Source organism: Dermochelys coriacea, chromosome 6, assembly GCF_009764565.3.
Source record: "Dermochelys coriacea isolate rDerCor1 chromosome 6, rDerCor1.pri.v4, whole genome shotgun sequence".
Lineage (NCBI taxonomy): Eukaryota > Metazoa > Chordata > Testudines > Dermochelyidae > Dermochelys > Dermochelys coriacea.
Window position 1 is genome coordinate 34,661,819 of NC_050073.1, and position 21,914 is coordinate 34,683,732.

Sequence of the window (21,914 nt, forward strand, 5' to 3'; positions counted from 1 at the left end):
AACTGCAGTGTAGACATACCCTCAGATCGTCCTCCTTCACAGGATTGCAGAGCCTGGGCTCCAGCCCAAGGTTGAAAATCTACACCACTATTTTTAGCCCCATATCCTGAGTCCTGTAAGCCCAAGTCATTTGACCTGGGCTTTGAGACTCAGTGGCACTGGTCTTTTACTGCAGTGTAGACTAAGGGGCCATTTTTTAAAGGTATTTATGCAGTTAACTCCTAATGAAATCAATTGGTGTTAGGTACCTAAAAACCTTTAAAACTCTGGCCCTAACTTTTATTATCTATTTCCAAATGTAATTACAGAATTTCTGTGTTTAACTTTAAAATGGTCATAGCAGAATCTGATATGTTTAAAGTGGTGGTTTACCCTAATTACAGAAATTTGATGATAATCTCTGTAGTCATTAAAATTCATAAATAATTAATTACCATTAATACTATTTATTTAAAAATATCTTTCTATCCGTTAACTTAATGACTCCAACTCACTTCTGCTTCTTATTGATTCAGTGGCAACAAGTTCGAATCAAAACCTTAACTAATGCTATTGGAAATAATAATCTTTGGCAGATTTAACTAGAATGGTAATTGTCTCAGGTAATGGTGTCTGAATAGAAACACAGCTCATTTTGCTCACATGATTAGTCCTACTGCACAAGAATATAGCTATTAGAATTTGACTATTTGATGTCAACTTTAGTAGGCTAAATGTGGCAAGATTCTTGCACTGCCTTTCAGCATGACAACCATGAACATTAATGAAGAAGTTGTTCCCAAGGTAGCGGGCTGATGTTATTATGATTAGGTAGATAAAGTAGATAATACAAACTATATCTTTCCATGCAGATTTCAATTGCATTTTTTGTTTTTAGTTAGAAAACTATAATAGACTGTCATTTTGCTGCATGAGGTGTCAATAACTGGACTAAAAATAGTCTTTTTCAAATTTCAGGTTCTTAAGTTCCCCTGTACAATACCTATGCTATGGCTAAACTGATTCAATTTTGCTTCAAGTAAAAGGTTAATCAAGTGTTCTGCTTATTCAGTTTTGTACTTTTATATTATATACATGGGTCATGAGCAGTGTCAAATACTTTGTAAGCTTGAGCACAATTTCTGACTTGAACTTTTAAAGGCAAAGAGAAAGCAGATGACTTCAGTGAATTTGTTCTTATAATACAGCTATTCATTTGAAATAGATTTCCAACAAAAGTGGATACAAACAACTGAAATCCTTAGATAATACTTAACAATAAAAGCTGAAGATCAACTATATTTAGTCAGATGAGAGCTAATGCACCAGACAGGACTTAGATTCAGCTAGTACATGTTTTAGACTGTGTTTGCAGTCTCTGTATATTTCAATTTAGTATTTAAACTCTTATTCAGAAATATCAGCCTTTATGGTTGCATAGAAAACTTTCTAAATGTGAACCTGTAGTGCTGTCTCTCAGAGTCTGCCTATAGAACAACACAGTACAGTACAATATGAAAAGATAATAGCCTTTAGGATGCTTCGTAAGATTGAAACTGTTCTGAGGATCAGGTCACAAACACTATTAGCAAGTGTTCACCTTTTTTGCCAAATAATGAATTAAATCTGGAATGAAATAGAAAATGGACACCTAACACATCACTAAGTACCACAGAGCTACAGTACTGAGGGCCTAAATTGCGTAAATTGTATGCTGACTTTACCCATAAGTGCTGTCACTCAGTCTCTTCAAAGAGATAATGACTCAGATAATTTCATGGAAAAGTGGAAATAAGATGAATAAATTCTGTAGATAAAGTTTTAATGACAGCAAACAGAAATTAGAAATAGATAAGTAGAAAAATACTACAAATCACAGTGCTTGGGTGAACATCTGGTACTTGTTATACCCTGCTGCATTATGTAAACAATCTGTGATCATATTAAAGGGCTCTATTCACGTGGCAATTCTGGTCATAACTAAGGTTGTGAATTAGCATATGGGCTTGTAACTACTGTATTTATTAACTGTGTTAAATTGTGCATCAGTAATAATTATCTATGCAGACGGCTTTCAATTAGATGGAGACAGTAAACTCGGGTCCCTTCTACCCATTTCTAGAGACTGCCGTAAAGGCTCACATTGTTTTCTTTTTACCACCAAAACCTAACAAGCAGTTGAAAAGAGAATATGTTGAGAGGACTTTGGAAGTTCCCGACATTTTTATAAATGCATAATAAGGCATGCAAAATTCTTATCTTTATATGACTCATGGCCCATTTGTCAATGACACAAAGAATTAAATCCAAGAGTCTCATCATCTGGAACATATAAATATGGGACAAATGTATAATCCAGCTAGCCAGTGACTAGGTTGGCTTCAACTCATTTTTTAGTATTTACTAGGTCAGAAAAATTAATTTGATCTCATTTGTTCTTGTTTATATATTTCTATCTGCTAAAGATATTCCAAGCCTTAAGTGAAACCTGTTTTGTTCAGATGTCACTAAACAAAGACTTTGATTTTGTTCTTTTCATCTGGAATTAAAACAAACTGCATGAGAACATATATAAATAAGGGAAAATAGTGCAATAAAAATATCGTGAGCACAGGAAATATTGTCTGTTGCTATACTAATGAAGCGTTGGTGTGCAGCAATAAAACCAGCTGTTTCCTTATTGTAATCTAGATTCCTATGTGAGAATCCAAGGCACATAACTGTGAAAGTTACATCTGAGAACAAAATGTACCCAGAATCAATTAATTTCATCATATATACCACAAGTGTTCTATTCATGTATAGAGAACAAAATACGATGGTATCTTAGCACTAATAAGGGCATAAACCACCAGTGGCAAAAACTAGTCATGGGACCAACAGGTGGTGCCCAGATCAGGATAAGTTTGATGCCTTGGTCAGTTTTGAGGCTGAACACCGCTATCTGCTACATCTATCTTAGGTATTTATAGAGCAACAGTCCCTGTTGTATTGACACTAGGGTTTGGAGTTGATGGTACCAAAAATCCTGTGAGTTGTACTCATGAGATTTCAACTCAAAATTGTAGAAATCTTGCAATCAACAAGTTTTTTTTAAAATTTTGCCATCATCGGTAGAACAATCTTGCAGAATCAACAAAATACAATTTTTGTTAAAGATTAACTCTAAAATGTACACAGATATAAAACAAGTTTTACAAAACAAAAAAGGGCTGAAAGTAGTTAGTTCAATAAATAAATTAAAAACCTCTTTGTCTGATTTTTTTTTTTTTTTGGTCATCAGTTCCAACTATCAGCAGGGGACAAATTTTGCAGCAGATGTGGACAGCAATTTAAATCTGGAATATGAACAGTTTAATTAGGGAAGTGTGTTCAAAGTTAAAGAAGCGGAATCATGCTAAATAGATTAAGGGAGTATTTTTGGCAGGTTTTAAAAAAATCCATAATCCCGCATTTTATGCATGGCTTTGTAGGCAATTTGCAATCTTCTTTGTTAATCACCTAAATCCTGATGTTTGCTGATACAGAATGAGAAAGATATAGGCGGAATGAAATACATAGAATTTATCCAAATCCACGTTTTATTTTGGGTGGGCCAGGATTTAGTGTGCTTAGTAACAGCAGTATTTGGTAGTTTTATGCTATTTTAATCTTTTAATGGAGGGCATGCCTGTCTTTCTGATATAGACTGCTGCAATTGCTAGAGATGTTGGAATTAATGTTTTGTATGCAGTCCTCAAGAAATGGGCAATACTGTTATATGATGTGCTTGCATTTTAGAATTGGTGTTAGATTTTGTTCTCTTGAAATGAATTTTTATACATTTTACAAATGTTCGGTATTTACGGCATAGCCACACTGTACATGCAAAGAAAGATTCATGTTCAAACATGCTTGATTTAAGAGATACTGTGTTGACAGCAGAACCCTGGGAGACAGAGCTCCTGAGTTCTGTTCACAGCTACACCCAAAATATGATCTGTGACCTTGAATAAATTGCTTCACAACTTACTTTTCTGTAAAATGGGTTTATAATGCTCATCTCCATAGAGATGTGTTCTGACACTTAATTCAGGCAAGCCCATTGAAATCCTCTGATGGAAGGTTCTACGTAGGTACAAAGAAATGCTTGTTTGAGGCAATTCAAAAGCTATTTTATTATCTATAAAGGAGTAGCTACAAGTTTGTTACATTTGATGAAAATAAGTTTAGGGACAGATTCAAATAATTTGACCCCTGATTAATATAACTTTATTACATGTTTGATCCCATTGACTTCAGTGGAACCACACATGGAGTGTGATACTATTTGATGTCAGAAAGAAAATCACAATCTGGCCCTTAGAGTTCCTTCCCAGAGTCCTCCACTAATATTACACTGATTTTCTACAAACAAATCTGAAAAATAAATTATTCCTGTTGTGGCCCCTTTTCTGACCTGTGATAGGAGCGCGACGCAATAGTATTCTAATAGTTGATGCTTTCTTCTATGCTAGCCAGGTTCATTGGCTGTTGCAGCAGAATTTCAGTGTTTTATCCTGAAATTCCCAATTTGCTACCTTCATTTCTCCCTTGCATATACCTACCCATGGGAATGTTATTTCTGGCCCAGTTGCATAGGTTCTATAATCCAACTCCTTTGGACATGGAAAGTACAGAATGGAAAAAACACACACTATCATAGAAAGTGGTTGTATGTGTGTTATAGCCAAGTCTGTTATCCCAGAAAGGAAATCCCAGATCTTTTTCATACTCTGTAATAAAGGTGAACTCTTAAACCAATTTGGTTTATTTTGCAATAGTCACTGAAATCTTTACAGCTAATCTGGAACATAATGTTTCAAAATCAACTTAATATCCAGCCAACTTTGTGCAGACAGTTTACAGATTTTTCATATTATCAGTCAGGTTCAGAAAACACCCAATCCCCAGAGATCAACTTTTGGGATACTAGATATTTGGAAAAAAGGGCACTTTATAATTCCATTGTCTTCACATTACATATCACACTACTAAGTCAGATAGTCAAATCATTGTAAGTAAGTCTGGATAACCTTTAAGGATAATACAACTAGGTTTTTTTAAAAAAACAGAACACACCCATGCACACACCTCTCAGGAAAGCCAAGAAACTTCACATAGCCAAATGGCTCACTGCTCTGTTACAGAGAGTTAATGATCACCTTAATGATGATACTGGGACTTATCAAAACGTGTGGTCAGGTTTTCTTCACTTGTAGGATTGACATTTGGGGTAATTTACTGACTGCAATTTCCTGTTATATACATAGACCTGGGGTTCCCACAATACTGAATCCACTGCCCTAGCAACCACACTAAAATATCTTCATGAAGCTCCCAGTAAAATGTTCTTCAATCTTTAGATAATGACAACATACAATAGGTAACTAATTTTTGTAGGAACCTTGGACTGTTGCTTAAGATGGGTCATGATGTATAACGTTTCTCCATTTTCAGGCTTTGTTTGCTTTTTTATCTACCTCCCCTGTCCCCTTTTCCCTAGCCTTCTCCTCTCTGAAAAGCAAAAAATTCTCTTTTAAATAAAATAGATCTGAGATAAACAGTCTAAACCAAGTAATTAAAATCTTCCAGCACAAGCAGAATAGGATTACTCCTACTCTTGCAATATCAGAAAAGATCAAATAGGTTATAAGAACAAAAATCTGCTATGTGCCTTACAAGTCATTGGAAATGATGAATAAATATTGCCCATTCCCTAAAGATTATATACCATTATATATTATAGCTGCACAACAGTTTCAATAGTAACCCTATTTTTACATATTCATCAATTTCTTTTAAGTGCATCCTCCGAAGTCCTTGGGTCCAGATGAGCCGTGCTCACACGAGAGCAGAGGGTGGGAATGAAGGTGGCTTTAATTCTCCTTCATGCTTCCCAGTTACTGAGGTGGCTGGAGGTCAGTCCTCTCCCTGTTGTAAATTAGAGCAGCCTTGAGCTAGTCTTGAGATAGCCTATATCTATTGCCCATAGCACTGACTGGCATTCTGACACCTGGGGAATGTCCTGGCACAGAGACACCCCAAGATTGCCCTATTTCCTTCACCCATGCAGGGATGACATAGGCACTGCTTTTGTGACTCTGTGCCATTATGGGAGTCCTTTTATGATCCTTTTGTGCCACCAAGCAAGGCCCAGGATCTGACTCTCAATCTCTAGACAAAGGCAATTTTTTAAAAGTTTGAATAAAATCCTCTTTGTACTGTAATCTTCACTGCATGGAAGAAAAAATAGACTATTTCAGTTTTTAAAAATTGCTGTGCACCTTTTCCACACTGGTAATTAAAAACAGTTGCTATACTTAAAAACATGAAATATTATATGAAAATAGTTCTTAGTATTATGGCAAGGAACACATCTGAAAGAAAAACAACTGATTGGATATTGAGAGTTGTAAACTAATTGCAAATTTGACTACTACACATATTCAGTAGAAAACTTTGGTATATCTCACACTAGAGGGACACTGTGAGTGTATGCAATCTCTCATAATACTGCACTTATCATTGTATGTTATTAGGAAAGTAAGTACTGATACCATTTTAAAAGCTTACTTTTTGAAGCTTATATGTAAGTGTCTGGGCCAAGTTTAACTACTAAAGCCACTTTTCACCCTTTTCTTTACAGGGCTAAAAAAATGTAGGGAAATTGAATACAAACAATTGTTCTTAATGCAATGTTCAATTTGCAGAGTTAAAATAAGCAAAAGCCAGGAAATTCAAAATCAAGATTCACTCAGTAACATTAACTGGGCCATGTTGCATATATGTAGTATTTTATATTCCTATTTCTCTGGTAAATTTCTACCATTTAATACTTCAAATATGAACTATAGTCAAGTTAAATATTGACATAGTGGCCTTAAGACTCATGTTTTCTTATTTTAGCTGTGCAATCTTACTATTTCATTAATGAATTTAAGAAAAAAGAACATATAATAGATATTGAGCTAGTTCCTTGGCATACCAGCATATCACTCAGCCCATGCAAGGAATGAGAGGTGATTTTATGCCACCTTTATACTCCACCCACAAGCCAAGCCAAATTGCTCCCAGCACATGTTAGAGAAGCTTCAAGGTTGCTTAATTTTCACTGACTGATTAAAAGCTCCCATGGAGCTGCTTTACTGCTGAGGATCACTGGAGCTTGTAATGCTCTAACCCCACACCTCCCCTAGGTGCCCCAAATGGACTTCCATTCAGCAACACCTCCCTTTCCCATCAGTCCCTCATCTCCTTCCTTTTCATTCAGTTATTACTATCTTACCTCCTCTGGTTCCCCACTATCTGTCCCAAACAAGAGTCAATTTCCTATTGAGCCTTTGTCAATCAGTGCTTGCTGGTGAGAAGAGCAGGTCAACATTTTTCCAAACATTATGTAAAACTTATGAAAAATGTTAATGAAAACTGTTCATCATATTCCAACCTGCCCTATCAGAGAATAGGTTTTAATTTTTAACTTCTGAATAGTGTAAAACGGAAGTCAAGGGGCTTTGATTCAGCTGGGTTGAACTGGGTTTAGCACATTCTGCCAAGGATACATCCGCCACACTAAACATAACCCAGTCTTCATAAAGGATAGCCAATTCCACAGCTAATCAAAGATTAACACAGAATCATGGTATTGTCATCAAGTTGCTTTCTTCTTCCTAGAACGACACTTCTAATAGCATAAAATGCAGTGTAAGGAGAAACTTAAAGTCAGCAGAAACATCAGGATGTGGCATACCATTGGACATTAAGAAAGTCTTTGAAGATTAAAAATGCAGTTTTATAATTTATGGGCTTACTTAGAGGTTTCTCCACCTTCAAAACCCTTCAAAATATATACCTGACATTTTCCATCCCTTTTATCTTTAACACACTTCCTTAATTAGTGTGTTGGATCATGGATTTAATGACTGAATAGACATTTCAAACTGATTTCTCTACTGCTTCTAAATTTACCTTTGATTGGATAAACCTGCACATGTATCTTAGTTTAATTCACTAGTGTGGGGTGAGGGTGTCATTAAAAAACCCACAACCTCATGGCACTTGTCTGGCTTTACAATAAACTGGAAATTAAGTCCATGCTTATTGAAAGATTCACTAAAGTGCACAAACCTTTTGCAAGAATCTGGCATGATTTAACATTTTGCATTAAAACCAAGTGATAATGCATTGTTTCATATGTTTATGTGAAACCAGATGACTGACTTGAGTTTCAGTCTGAGATTCTAGAAAGAGAAATGTATGGGATACAAACCCCTGTGAAGTAAATCCCATCATTTCACATACCTCTGGGCAAAATATTTTTTCCTAGTGTCCTCATATTGGGATACAAAATAACAACATCTCAATGCAACTATGTGATGACATGACATAGCTTCATTATAGTACTTTCTTTATAACAGGAATTCACCTCCATTCACACAATCAACTGCCCGCCACTCTTGTGTGCTACATTTTGGACCTGTAAACACACACACAGTGGAATTCCTAACTCCAAGACTTCATAAATCATGAGCCATACACAGAACCATTATGAGACTCACTACCTCTGAAATTAAATGTGTCAACTGTTTGACCACACAAACAACCCAACACAGCACTGTAGCTCTGCTAGTGAAAAATAATCGTGTCTGTAAGGTCCTGTACAATGTGATGTAGTTCAGCAGTTTGGAACAGTTGCCATGGGAACTTTAATGACCACAAATGGTCAGCACCTCATTTTTATGTTCTGTCAGATGATAAGAGCTTCAGCAGCACCGAAGCCCTCAGTACCATTCTGGAGCATTGGTTCAGTACAAACTCAGAGGAAAAAGTCTACCTATCGAATCACCAATGCCCCGTCCTACAGTTTACCTCTGTGGTTATCTATACAAATACTGATCTAATCCAACCCTACTTAGCTTGTGAGATGTGAGAGGCTTACAGCAAAAGATAACTGCACATTTTAAAAACCATCTCCTATGTTATAAATTTAACTTTTATACATGGAGCACTTTTAATGGCACATTTAATTCACTGAAATGTAGAGCCTGATTTTATTCTCACACTGGCTTTACACTCCATTGACTTCTGCTGAGTTCCTCCCAATTTACACTAGTGCAAAGGAGAAGACAATCAAACCCATACAGTTGCAGAGGGAGGACCACTCCTGGAATACTACTGTGGTGGTTGCATTTAAAAGCAGTTTACCAAAAAAGGTCGGATACAAGTTAAGAATGAAATATGAAGCTGACGGATAGATGGTTTGTTGTGCCAAAGCCACTTCAAAGAGATGTCTGCTTACAGTTGTAGACTTGGTGGCCTGATTTTGGGGGCTCCATGTTAGAAAGACATATTGGGGTGTATAAGTTTACAGCATACATCACTTTAAATTACTGCTGTTTAACTGGACACTTAGTTTGAAACAAATATGTATTAATTCACCAAACCAAACCGATTAGGTTGTGTACATGTGTTTTGCTTTAAGCAGGCTGTAGTTCTGGTCTGTAGAGATACTGTTCTAATCTTAATTATGGTTAATCAGTGCCTGATTGTTGTGTTCAGGTGTAATTTGCTTTCAAATTGCTCAGCTTTTTGTGCTGAACAATACACCGTGTTATAAAATGGAAAGTTCAGCTGTTTGCATGACAATTGCAGGGAATGGCCAAGGTAAAGAGGCCACTGGAACATGATGTCCCCAGCTTTCAGCATGTTGCATGGGGATAGAGCTGCATGACTGCCCTCAGTGTAAATAGGAGCCCTGCCACTAAATCCCCAAAGTCATATGAAGGATGTTGATGTCTTTTATTGCCAACATTATGTGTCATATAGCTATTTGACTTCTGTTTTGTTTTAACAAACCTCTGTGTGCACTATGGGCTATGGAAGTGGAAGTTGTGGCGACTACAAAGGAAGAAATGAGAGCAGATTCTTGTTTAAAGTGCCTCATCTTGCTCACTCATTATAAAGTAGATTTAGAGTAGTGTGGCCTAAACTACAAACTTGTATCACTTTCAGCAACAGATCTTTATTCATGTGATTAACATCAGAGCGGGAATTAGGGTCAGGCAACTGCCTAGGATGTTGGGGTTGGAGCTTGCCAGGCTCAGGGTGCTGCTGTTAGAGACAAAAGGGAAAACAGAAAGTTTGAAATAAAATGTTTTAAGTATTCCCTATGTGGATTCATTTTTCACTAACTTCCTAGAATGTTCTGGACCTTTCTAGAATCTCGTGGAACCTTCCAGACTTTCTGAGAACTACATTTTCCTTGAACCTCCTAAAATGTTGTCAGCCATGCCCTCACAGGTATATACAGGGCAGGGCATTGCCAATCAATCAGTGTGATATAAGAATGAAGTGAAGTGAAAGCCCAGCTGCGATATTGTGAACCTTGTTTTATTGTGTACTTGTGTTTTAAGACTTGAAAAGTTCAAGCAATGACTAATTTAAGGACATATTTAATGAGACGCGAAAGGTATCTATCGGACCCCTATCTACGCAACAATATAAAAAAAATACTGTTATTTCCTTTGCCAAGTCGCAAGTGGTGAATGCAGCTTTTTGAAGCTCAGGCTCCTTAAAACATATCTTCAGTTGATGATTTCCAATGAGAGACTGCCATCGCTTGGTATTTTATCACTTTCAAATGCCATTGGCTGGACCTCTCTAGTGCTGTCCTTCAGTTTGCATGAGCAAAGACGAGAAATAAAGAGCTTTTGCACTAAAGGGCTAGGGTTAACATTCTAAAGCTGTCACCTACTGTAACACTATTTAATACTGGTCCATCCAATGTTGGTGCACAATTTAATTTCTTGATGTTAGTACATTTCAGTTATTCTTAAAAGTTTCTATAATCTTAGAGGAAACACATTTTTATTTGCTTATTATGGCATGAATAAATACAGATTACATATCCTAGCATGCAAATTTATCGTCTTGTATGACAGGGATAAATCATGCATGCAAATTGTGCATCAAAATTGTGAAATGGGCTACAAATGCAATAAAAATAAGATATTCAAAAGTTTAATAAATGGAGGGGGGCACCAAAGACGCTTCTCACATAGGCCCCATTTCTAGGGCCAGCCATGATTAATGTAAAGATAATAAAAAAAATATGAAGAAAGTACCCATCCTGCATTGTCCAAGTAACAGCTGTACCATTTATGAGATCAAGATCCTGTTGATTAATGATTAATGAAGTTTGACCATATCTGCTGAGTTACTTAGCCTACAAAAGTAAATGAGCCAGAAGAGGAGTTCAAAAGGGGACCCCTGCAGACTTGACCCAAGGTAGCCACTTACTTACAGAGGAAATGCTTGTGATTTGCAGAGTGCTGGAACATCAACCAGATTGGAGCATGACTGCAACCATGAAAACAGTGGCAGTGCCTTTATGCTCTAGTGAAAGATTTATTAATAACCATAATAATAATTCTGACATTCACTCACTGAAAATAAAATTAATTGGAATGCCTGACTTTTTATAAAGTTATATAGCACTGCAGTTTGTATCCCAAATGGAATATTATTGACATCCTAATTTAATTTGTTGTGTGCTCTGTGACAGTTTTCAGGATCTGCTCTCTACTGCCCTGCTGACAAAGGACATTGCAGATAAATAACACAGAATCCTTATGCAGAATTGTTTATTTTAAGCAGCTTACAAAGGATAAGCTTTTGCTGCCATTTTAACATTTTTCAAAATGCAGGTCTTAAAAATAAAAACTATGGCAACTCAATTTTTTGAGGATTAATATATTATATTTTATTTTTTAAAGATTCATTTATTTTAGCTGGCATTTTGGGTTTTTTTCATTCTTTGTTTATTTTATGACTGCAATAAAATATTCCCTGTCTAGTTCTCCCCTCCGTTTTGCATCATTCATTGAGATGATTCACCATCTTGTTCCTCCAGTTTTATGCCAGCATAACTCTTCTGAAACCATGCAACATTGCAATGGTGAAGCAGGCTTCATTTAATTCTTAACTCTCCATGGATATGTATTTTCATACAATAATCCATGGCTGCAGTGGAAACTTCACCGGATTATACAATGTAGATACAATTTTCCCTCATGTACAGTATGCATTTCAATGCAGTCCTTCAGGTACTGTACGGCAATGACTTTCACAAGATTAACAATGAGGTGTACATATTTGTGAGGGGAAAAAGGGAAGATTCTTCCCACTATGGATATACTACAGGCTCACATTTACGTGAATGAATATCTTGTTTCACAGCTTCATTATATTTTGCACAATGTATACAAATACATCATATTTCATAAATTTGGTTATGATCCTGTACTAGAATCTACTAGCATGGGCTCTGTGAAGTAAGTGGGACTCTTCATGGATGCAGGGGGCCACACTCATGGCCCAGAAGTGGAATCAAGTTTGTTTGTTTGTTTTTAGAAATATCCCATTTTTTCCCATTTGAAAACATTTGGTGTATCTATCCTTCGCACATATTGTCTTTCACATAGTTTATTTCCTTTGCAAAACTTTTGCTCATCTCTAGTGACTTTACACCAAAGGGCAAGACATGGGGCAAACCTGATACAGCGTTTAAAAAGTCTCTCTCTCTGATTGGTAGTATCTAGCCATGCCACAGGAATATATGTCAGTCACATCTATACTTAAATCTTTTATGAATGCAGATATCATAGTCAGGTGCTAACAGCAGTTAATAGTATCTACGCAGGAGGAAGGAGACAATGAGTACTGTTTGTGCCACAGAAATATGAATTTAGTATGCACCACTTTTGAAATATTCATCTGCCAATTAAAATGCTGATTTCAACTTGCCAGCAGTACAATAAAACTAATTAAACATCTTAATAATCATCCTTCCACTGAGATCCATTAGGTGTTTTTGAGCTAATTAGAAATTTCTATTTGCTACTCACCCTTTACTGGCTTCAAAATTGCTCTCCATTTCTGCAAAACTAAGTGAGTTTCTGACTATTATGCTGCAGAAATGCACTTTGCATTGAAGTCTATGCTCAGGCATAACTTCCCACACTGGCCAGTGATGCAGAAATTAATCAGATTTTAGCTTCAATGCGATATTAAAAGTGGGAAAACAACTAACTGTAGAAAGAGGAAAGGAACTTTTTTTTAAATGGTAATTATTAAATGAACCACAGTAATTTGTAGTTCCTAACTTGTGGATTATGCTTTATTCGAATCCCCTTCCACTGTCCAGATTGAGCTAACTATCACTTTCTATTCGATGTTTTCATAATTGACATCTATTCCACATCAGCAGCATGCCTAGGAAGAAGCTTAACTCTGAGGGCCAGTTCCAGGATCAAATCAACATCACATATTTCTAGGTTATTCTTGTGAACTGAACATACAGAAGCCTGAAATCCACTGCCAAATATTCCAGATATGAGAAAATAGGACAAATATTCAATATATTGAATTTGCTGGTGACATTTACTGCATGACAGCATCAAAATAAATTGTAAGAGGGAAAAGTGGGATGATGATGTCTCTTTCCTTGTTACTTACCAAAAGTAAAGTCTTTTGCATTTCTCTCTTTAAAATATTTAAATGTTTGTTCTTGAATGCTAGTTGCCAGGATGAAGCTTTTATTAATTTATTATTATTATTATACCTAGCTCTCATTGTCCATTCCATTAATTGTGCACAATATCATCCATAATAATATTTCTATGCTGAAAATTCAGTACGAACAGCTCAACAAGATTTGCATTTAAAAATGTGATGCTTATTCTTACTTTTGTGCAGAATTATCTGTCATGTAATGTGGTTTTGAAATAACTGAAAGGATGCCAAGTTTCAAAAGCACCCTAACTATTCTCTGATAACACCCAAAGGGGAGATTGTGATATTTTTAATCATGTTAAATAGCACTTTCCCCCATTGACTTAATTGGGACTATTCACAGAGCAAGTTACTATTCAACATTATCTTTATCACACTCTAACATGTAGCTAGTAAGATTGTTACAACCAAAGAAATGACCAGGAAACATTAGCTGTATTTGAAAGAGACATATTGTAGAACAAAAACATGTAGAAAAAGAAATATAAAAGGTGAAATGTACGGATTAAACCACCACCGTATTTGAACAGCAGGCTATCCAGCCCAAACTCTGATCTATTATGCCCTGATTCAGCAAAGCACTTAACCACAAGCTTAACTTTAAGCATGTGTTGAAGTTCCATTGAAGTCAAGGTTTAAGTGCCTTGCAGATCTCCTGAAGAGCATGGGCAGAATGCAAAGTAAATTATGCTGCCCTTGCATCATCCCGACCTTGCATCATGCCAACAGCCACAGAAATGTTCATGCTTATACAACATCTCGCATTCTTTAATGTTAATACTGGCTCCTCTTTGAACCAACCACACAGTGGGGTGGAACACAGAAGCCATAGGTCGGCAAGGAAGTGTCTCTCACCTGAAAGGTTCCTGCATGATCTTCTTCTTTGTCTCCCTCTTTGCCCTCCTTCAGAGCAATCAGTGTGAACCCTCGGAAGTAGGCTGGAGTGGCAGCAGAAAGTGTTACTGAAGCAAAAAAGAAAAAAAAATTGATTGTGAAAACAACAACCTATGTATCAGTGTATTCTACAACTTGGTCTAAAGATCTGTGTTAATGTGGTGCTAATGAAAGGTAAAGATTAATAGAGTATATCCAGGCAGAGTGCAGGAAGGTTCAGTCCAAGTTTCCATACACAATTCTCAGGTTTCAGAGTAGCAGCCGTGTTAGTCTGTATTCACAAAAAGAAAAGGAGTACTTGTGGCACCTTAGAGACTAACAAATTTATTAGAGCATAAGCTTTCGTGAGCTACAGCTCACTTCATCGGATGCATTTAGTGGAAAAAAAAGCCACCAAATGCATCCGATGAAGTGAGCTGTAGCTCACGAAAGCTTATGCTCTAATAAATTTGTTATACACAATTCTGTCAGTGCATCTCAGTCTTAATATGAAACATTGCTGTTATTTACAACCCAGGGATTTCCTTAAAAATAGACTGTCAATATGCTAAATTCTTGAGGGAATTTTTCTGCAAAGACATATCTACTGGGGCCTCTCCTTCCTATCTCAGGCTCTTTGCTGAGCAGAGGTGTGACCCGTGACATATACCATGTTTTCTTAATTTTAAATGCAAAATAAGAAAAATTTTAGCCAAATCTCTGAGTCTAACTGAGCTACAAATGCCTTATCCACCAGTCAAGGTGAACTGCTTTCCATTGCCCTCAGCCGGGGGCTGGACAGGCCAAAAGCATCATTTACCACTAGAATTGACCCCTGAAGACAGTTCTGCCAGCTATGGATTAACAGAGCACAGTGGCCTTTAAAAACTAAAAAACAAGCCCCAAAAGCTCCCTTACCAATGCCCTAGCCTGCCCAGGAATGCCCCAAGCCTCAGGTGTCTGTGGAGGTGATTATGCGCTTCCGAGCTGACTTCTCTTATTTCACTATCCCCAACTCTCCTGTTAGTCCAGCTTTCTATTGTATTATCTCCCATTTTACCTAGGTTCTTATGCTGTCCTCTTCACCATTGTATTGGACAACCTTCCAGAGTGCCTTATACAAAGTGACCAACATCTGTCTCTCCCAGACCGGTACAAAGGGAACACATTTGTGGCTCAATAACTCTAAAATTCCTTTCTAACTTTCTCCAAACTTCCCAGAAAAATTCGACCCTGAGATGAGACATGGCCACGTGAAATTTCAGGGAGATTGGTTTCTTTTAAGGGAAAAAATTTGTGTTTGAAAATTGGGCTTACACTGTGAGAGTAGCTTCAACTTCAACTATGAAGCAAATACTGTCATTTCATAATCTACCTTCACACCCTCAAGCTCTGGTTGGTACCATAAAGACTGAGAAAAATCCCTGATTCCTTGTGAATTCCCACCATCAATGCCACTACACAGGAGAAAATCCATGGTAGAGTCCCTTTGATGCAGATAGGCCACTGGTTGTTGAAATGAATGTCTGAGAGTGATAGGTAAAATTTAAAGAGTTTGTATATTAGAATTTGTTCAATGTCCAAAAGTGTAGCTGCTTAGCTGGAACGTAGGTGGTTCTCCTTGATCTGGAAATTAATCTAGAACAGTTGTTTTCAACCTATTTACCATTGTGGGCCACATATGGAATCTCTATGCGTTAAGTGGGCTGCATCCGTATAATATATACTACCTGTATAGCCCTGAGGATGTCACATGAGCTGAGAACCACTGGTCTAGAAATATCACAAGAACAGAATTTATCAGCTGATTTCCAGCACTATCTAGTATAGTTAGATCAGAAAAAAATAAAAGAATAGGCTTTTTGGCAGGATTTCTACCTATCACCTTCTGGTCAGTCATGAGGAGAGGAGGATCAGATAGAAGAAAAAAACCATCAAAAAATTAAGTTAAATGAGCTAGTCTGATTTCTGGAAAGCGCTGGTCAATTAGAGCAGTGGTTCTCAACTTGAGTGTATGTCAACTCATTCAGATATTTGCCTAGTTTTACAACAGGCTACATGAAAAGCACTAGCGAAGTCAGTACAAACTAAATTTCATGCAGACAATTATTTGTTTGTAGTGGTCTATATACTGTATCAGTGTTTCTCAACCTGGAGGTCACAATTTATTTTATAGTTATATAGTAAAAATGAGAAATTAAGGAGTTTTTCCCACTTTTGTATTTTTATGTCTGAGTTTGTAAGCTAGTAGTTTTTAAGTGAGGTGAATCTTGAAGTATGCAAGACAAATCAAAGATCTGAAAGGGGTACAGTAGTCTAGAAAGATTGAGAATCACTGAAACAGAGGAACTAATTTGAAAATACCTTTGTGAATGTAAGTGAAGCATTTGGTTCACTATGATCTATGAGTTTATATTTTTTTCCAGAGAAGAGCAGAATATTGATCAACAAGTTAGATATTCCTGAAAATCTTATGACTTTTAGTACAGTTTTGTATTCATTCAATGGAACTTAATTATCAGACTGCAAGCTCTTTGGGGCAGGGACTGTATTTTCATTACATGCATGTAAAGTGCCTAGCACAATGTGGTGTCAATATCTGACTGGGCCTTCAGGCACTATGGCAATAATAATAAATAATAATCATAATTGTTGTTCTCTTGTCAGTGCAGAAGGCCAATATGGGTGGGGAGTTGACAGACTTTTGCAGCTCTAAATGATAAATTTAAATGAAACTCTAGGACCAAATTCTCAGCTGGAGTAAACAGATGCAACACCACTGAATTCACTCTTGCTGAGGAACTGATAGAGTCTAATTCCCACATAAATCATTGATATGTAGCAAACTTTCCCATGGATTAGTCACAATTCAAGAGAAAAACATGAATGTATCTTAAATACATAGGTATTTCAGCAACATCTAAGTGACCATGAATTTGAGTAGAAAAATCCAATTGTGGGCTGACTTTGAGCATAGGTAATATATACAAAATCCATTTATATCCTTGAAAAAGAACGTTTGCCACATTTAAAGCCCTATTCTGCAATTTTTTGACTTAAGTATAGCTATTGTCTATTATCCTGTGGATCTCGCATACAACTTTTATTTCTCTTCGGCTATTGGAAATGAGAATTTGAGTATGGGGTGAGATTTGAGTGACAAGGATTATGACATAAACTGTGAGTGTAAATTACTACCGTGGAATTATTGTGTCTATCTTTTCAATGTGATTCGCTACAGATGCTGGATTTACACTGTAACACGTATGCCAACCAACCTATTCCACATAAAGACCATTCATAACATAAGCTCATAACTTGTTACATTAGAAAGAAAGAGACTTCTCACAAAACAGAAGATGGAATCAAGACCAAGCTGATTGGTGATTCTTTGTTTCTGATTGGTGATACTTTTTAGTTACATTAATCCTCCTAATAAAGCCCATTTGCTATTTCTGTCTCAGATTTTTCAGGCACCAAAAAAGAAGGAACAGCGAAGGTTGTTGTGGAAACGGTTTTGCCTCCCAAGGAATAAAAGAAATATACTAGAATGCACATAATGGCTCTGGCCTCGATTCAAGCAAGATGTCAAATCTATCCCCATTCAAGACAGCACTTAAATACATATTGAAGTGTTGTCCTGAATAGGATGCTTTCCTGAATTACTACCTATATGTTTTACAGTTGCATTTATTGCATAAACAAGCATGATATAGTGAATATTCAGAGCAACAATAAAGCATCTATTACATTTTCGATTCTATATAAATAAGAAGAATCAATTAGCATTTCTTTTTTATTCCCCCCCCCCTGTGAAAATAGGACTTGTCACAGTTTTCAGGCTGCAGATGGGAGCCTCCTATTGTATGGACACTGAACAATCCTTCAGGTGCCCCCATTTGCCGACATAAGGGACCCTGTGATACAAATTGAGTTACAAAGTCCACTTGTTCTTGGATGGGATGGGGCTCTTGGCTCCCACTCCCCTAGTCTCTTTTTATATGTCCTCAGATTCCATAACCCAAAAAGGGGCAGTTGGTAACGGTATCAACCACCTAATCAGCTTGCCTTGGGACCTACCTGGGCTGGTATACCAGGTTGTTTCCTTGTCAACATGGGTGGGGGAGGGCGCTTATAAATGACCTTTGTGAGGGCAATTCTCCTGAAGGCTTCCCAGGAATTTCCCTTGGGAGCTGTAGAGCTACCATCTGCTCTCTCCCAGAGCTGCTCAGCAATTGCTGGAAAATTCCTGCTTTTAGGTCCTTATTCTACCTTTGATATGATTGACTGGGCCCAAGAGGTGGGGCCAGCATTGCCCATGGCAGCTGTTTAACCCCTTCATCATCAGTGTGGGGTTTATACCAGGAGTTCTCAACCTTTTTCTTTCTGAGGCCCCCCACAACATGCTAGAAAACCTCCAGGGTCCAGCGGGGAGAGGGGAGGACTCAGGGCTCTGGGCCAGGGGAACCCTTGGGCAGAGGTGTAGTTTGACTTCCGGGGGTGGGGGGGGGCAAGGACTGGTGGGCTCTGGCCACTCTGCACAGTGGGGTCCAGAAAGGCAGTGCCACCTTCACCCCTGACTCACCTCAGCAGGCCACTGACCGGTCTGGGGCTGTGCACCAGTGACTAGTCCCTGAGGGCTACTCCCTGGGCCTAGAGCTGCCCGGACAGGTCTGACCTGCTGCATGAGCAGTCAAGGGGGGCTGGGAGCTGAGGAGCAACCACAACCCCAGGCACCAGCAGCAGATGGGGGAATGCTATGACTGCCCACTCCATGGCACCACCGGCCACAGGAGCAGCTGCCCCACGCTGCCTGGCTCCAGCTTCCTGCCTACAACCTGGCCAGAAGGCAGGATCTGAGAGGGGTTGGGGAAGAGGAGGAGGAGGAGGTAGGGGCGCTGTCCCCAGGACTCCCTCACTGTGGTTAAGGCAGAGCAATTGGGGGGGGCAAAACCCTTGTTTCCCCTTAACACTGCCCATGGGCTCAAGGTTTCTGCCCGTGTTGGAGTTTCAGGCCCCACCCCTGGCTTCAGCGGGGGTGGGGGATGGAGCTTGGGGTTTCAGCCCCACACCGTTCCTAGCTGCAGATAGGGAGAGCTTGGGGCTTCAGTCCCACACTGTTCCCCACTTCAGGTCCACTTGGAGCACCAGGTATCAGTGGCAGGGCTCCACGGACCCCCTGCAGGGGCAGGGGGGCCGCAAACCCCCAGTTGAGAACTGCTGGTTTAAACAACCTGTCATAGGGCTACTAAAGCCTACTAAAAGCCTACAAAGCCTACTAAAGTCAATATAAAGGCTTTGCATCAGTCCCTAAAGATGTGTTTTGCCATTGACATGAATGAGGCCAGGATGTCACCCTTAGTGTTCCTGAAAGATGTGGGGTAGCTGTTATGATTGAATATATGTATCTGTATTGTAGATACAGTGCAAACTTTCACCTGCTTATCAGTGTCAACAAATTCTAACCCAGGGGTCCAGATGGAAGTGGGAAAGTAGTTCAGCCTTTATGGACCTCTCAGTCCTTGGTTGGTCTCCCTCCCCCAGTCGGTTGAGATTGGCAATGTGTGCCATTTGTGGTGGTTCACTGATGAGGACACCAAGGCACTGAAAAAATGAACTAAGATCTCTACATTAATTTCAGATAAGACAAAAATTTTTGTGCTGCCAAAAATTACAGTATTTGGTGCTTTACTTAAAGCCCTAGCTCCTGGAGGCACGGATTACTTGAGAAAGTACATAAAATGAGTCCAAAATTTATTACTATTTAAAAATGTCATGATTTTTAAGCTACTCATGATATATTGAGGCCCGAGTCATGATTTTTGAATGCTTGAAGTTGGTAATACTGCTTGGTAGCTTTTTGGACACTACTGAGTTGGGCTACATTGAACACAGATGTATGAGCGGAAGTATTTCTAGCTTATTATCAATTCCCTGAACATATCCACTCTGCTAAGATAACATTGCTTGACAAGATTTGATTTGAAGGATTGTTAAATAAAAAGGCTTGTTATGGTAATTTGCATGCACATTGTATCGTTATTGGTCCTACAATATTTGTTTCTTTATATAACTATATGACTGCGATTCTATGTCAGAGCTCAGTCTCATTTCATACAAGAGGTGTGAGGGGGTGTCATTACCTGATGGGACTCAAGAGATAAAGGCCCTTTCTTGAGTTAAATTATAACACAGGTTCTATGTATATTATTTTATTGATCATTTGGAGTGATGGTTGATTTACATGTATATCAAATTGTTTATTGAAAATAACAGACCAAAGTAAAGACTATGTAACTCTAAGGGTGATATTCAACCTAAGCAAAAGGATTTTGTATATTTTACTTTCCTGGGGGAGATTAAATGCCAGAGATTCATTTTGCTCATTTCCATTGTCCATTTCCTTTTGGACAAATCCTAACCCCCTTACACACTCTCTCTCTCTACCCTCCTCCACCCCATGCTAAAAGTGATGCAATCAATATTGCATGGTAGGATTCTAAATGCACTTGGCTTTAGGCAAAGAAGCCACATTGTGTAACTTTCTCATTTAAATTAAGCAAAAACCTCTGTTGTATGTTGCATAAGTGAAGACAGAATAAGGCCCTTTAGTTGCAAGAGGTGCTTTCCACCCTAATTACAATGCCTATTAAACTCCTGAGATAAATATGTCAGAAGCACCCAGATCGGTGCAGAACATAAGTTGTTAATAAATTCCAAAAAAGTGCGTCTTCATGTGTGGGGGAGGGGGAAGGAGAGAGAGAGAATGAGATTCAAGACTACTCTAGAGTGAAGCGCTCGGAAAACCAATGCAAATGGAGCACACAATGTTTATCTGAGTGGATCCTTGAACATTGTTTATTCTTCAAGGAAGGTGAGCAGACCTGCAAATGAAAATTCCATTAGCAACAGAAACAGCATCCAAATGGAAGGAGCATTTAAATGGATTATAATAGTCTCTTCCTTGTTTCCTTCAATAGCATAACAATTTCAGGAGGGAATAGTTAGCATTTCGTACGCTCATGTGAAACATCCATCTTGCAGACTTTTTTTTAGGATTTTTTTTTAAGTACATATTTATGGGAACAGAACCTACTCTGTCTTGTCATATAAAATAACGTTATGTAGTTTTCTAATTGAGCTAAAGTCTCTCCAGGATTAATAAGGCAACCGGGCTGGGACTGATTACTGTCAGTTACTGCTTCTGTGACTTTATTACTCAGAATAATTTTTAAAGTTTGCATCCCTGTTTGACTGCTTACAAGTCCCAATCATACTCTCTTTGAGAGCAATGGAAATTGTGCCCTTGACTTCAGTAGGAGCAACAGCAGACCTATTATGGCTTGGATTTTCTAACAGACACAATAGGTCTATGCATATGGGCCTAAACCAAGGGTAGTCAATTATTCTTTGTCAAGATCCAAATTTCTTGGTCAAGGTATATAGTGAAGGTCCAGACTCCAGAGAAACAT

The 21,914-nt window shown here is 38.1% G+C and overlaps 1 protein-coding gene across 1 annotated transcript in view; it reads right to left on the minus strand.

Moving 5' to 3' along the window:
• Positions 1-21,914, minus strand: part of SPON1 (spondin 1) — a 320,275-nt gene that overhangs the window by 294,683 nt on the left and 3,678 nt on the right. The window contains exon 2 of the mRNA XM_038407513.2: positions 14,425-14,531. Within this exon, the coding sequence (XP_038263441.1) occupies positions 14,425-14,531 (107 nt within the window). The remainder of the gene's footprint in view (positions 1-14,424; positions 14,532-21,914) is intronic.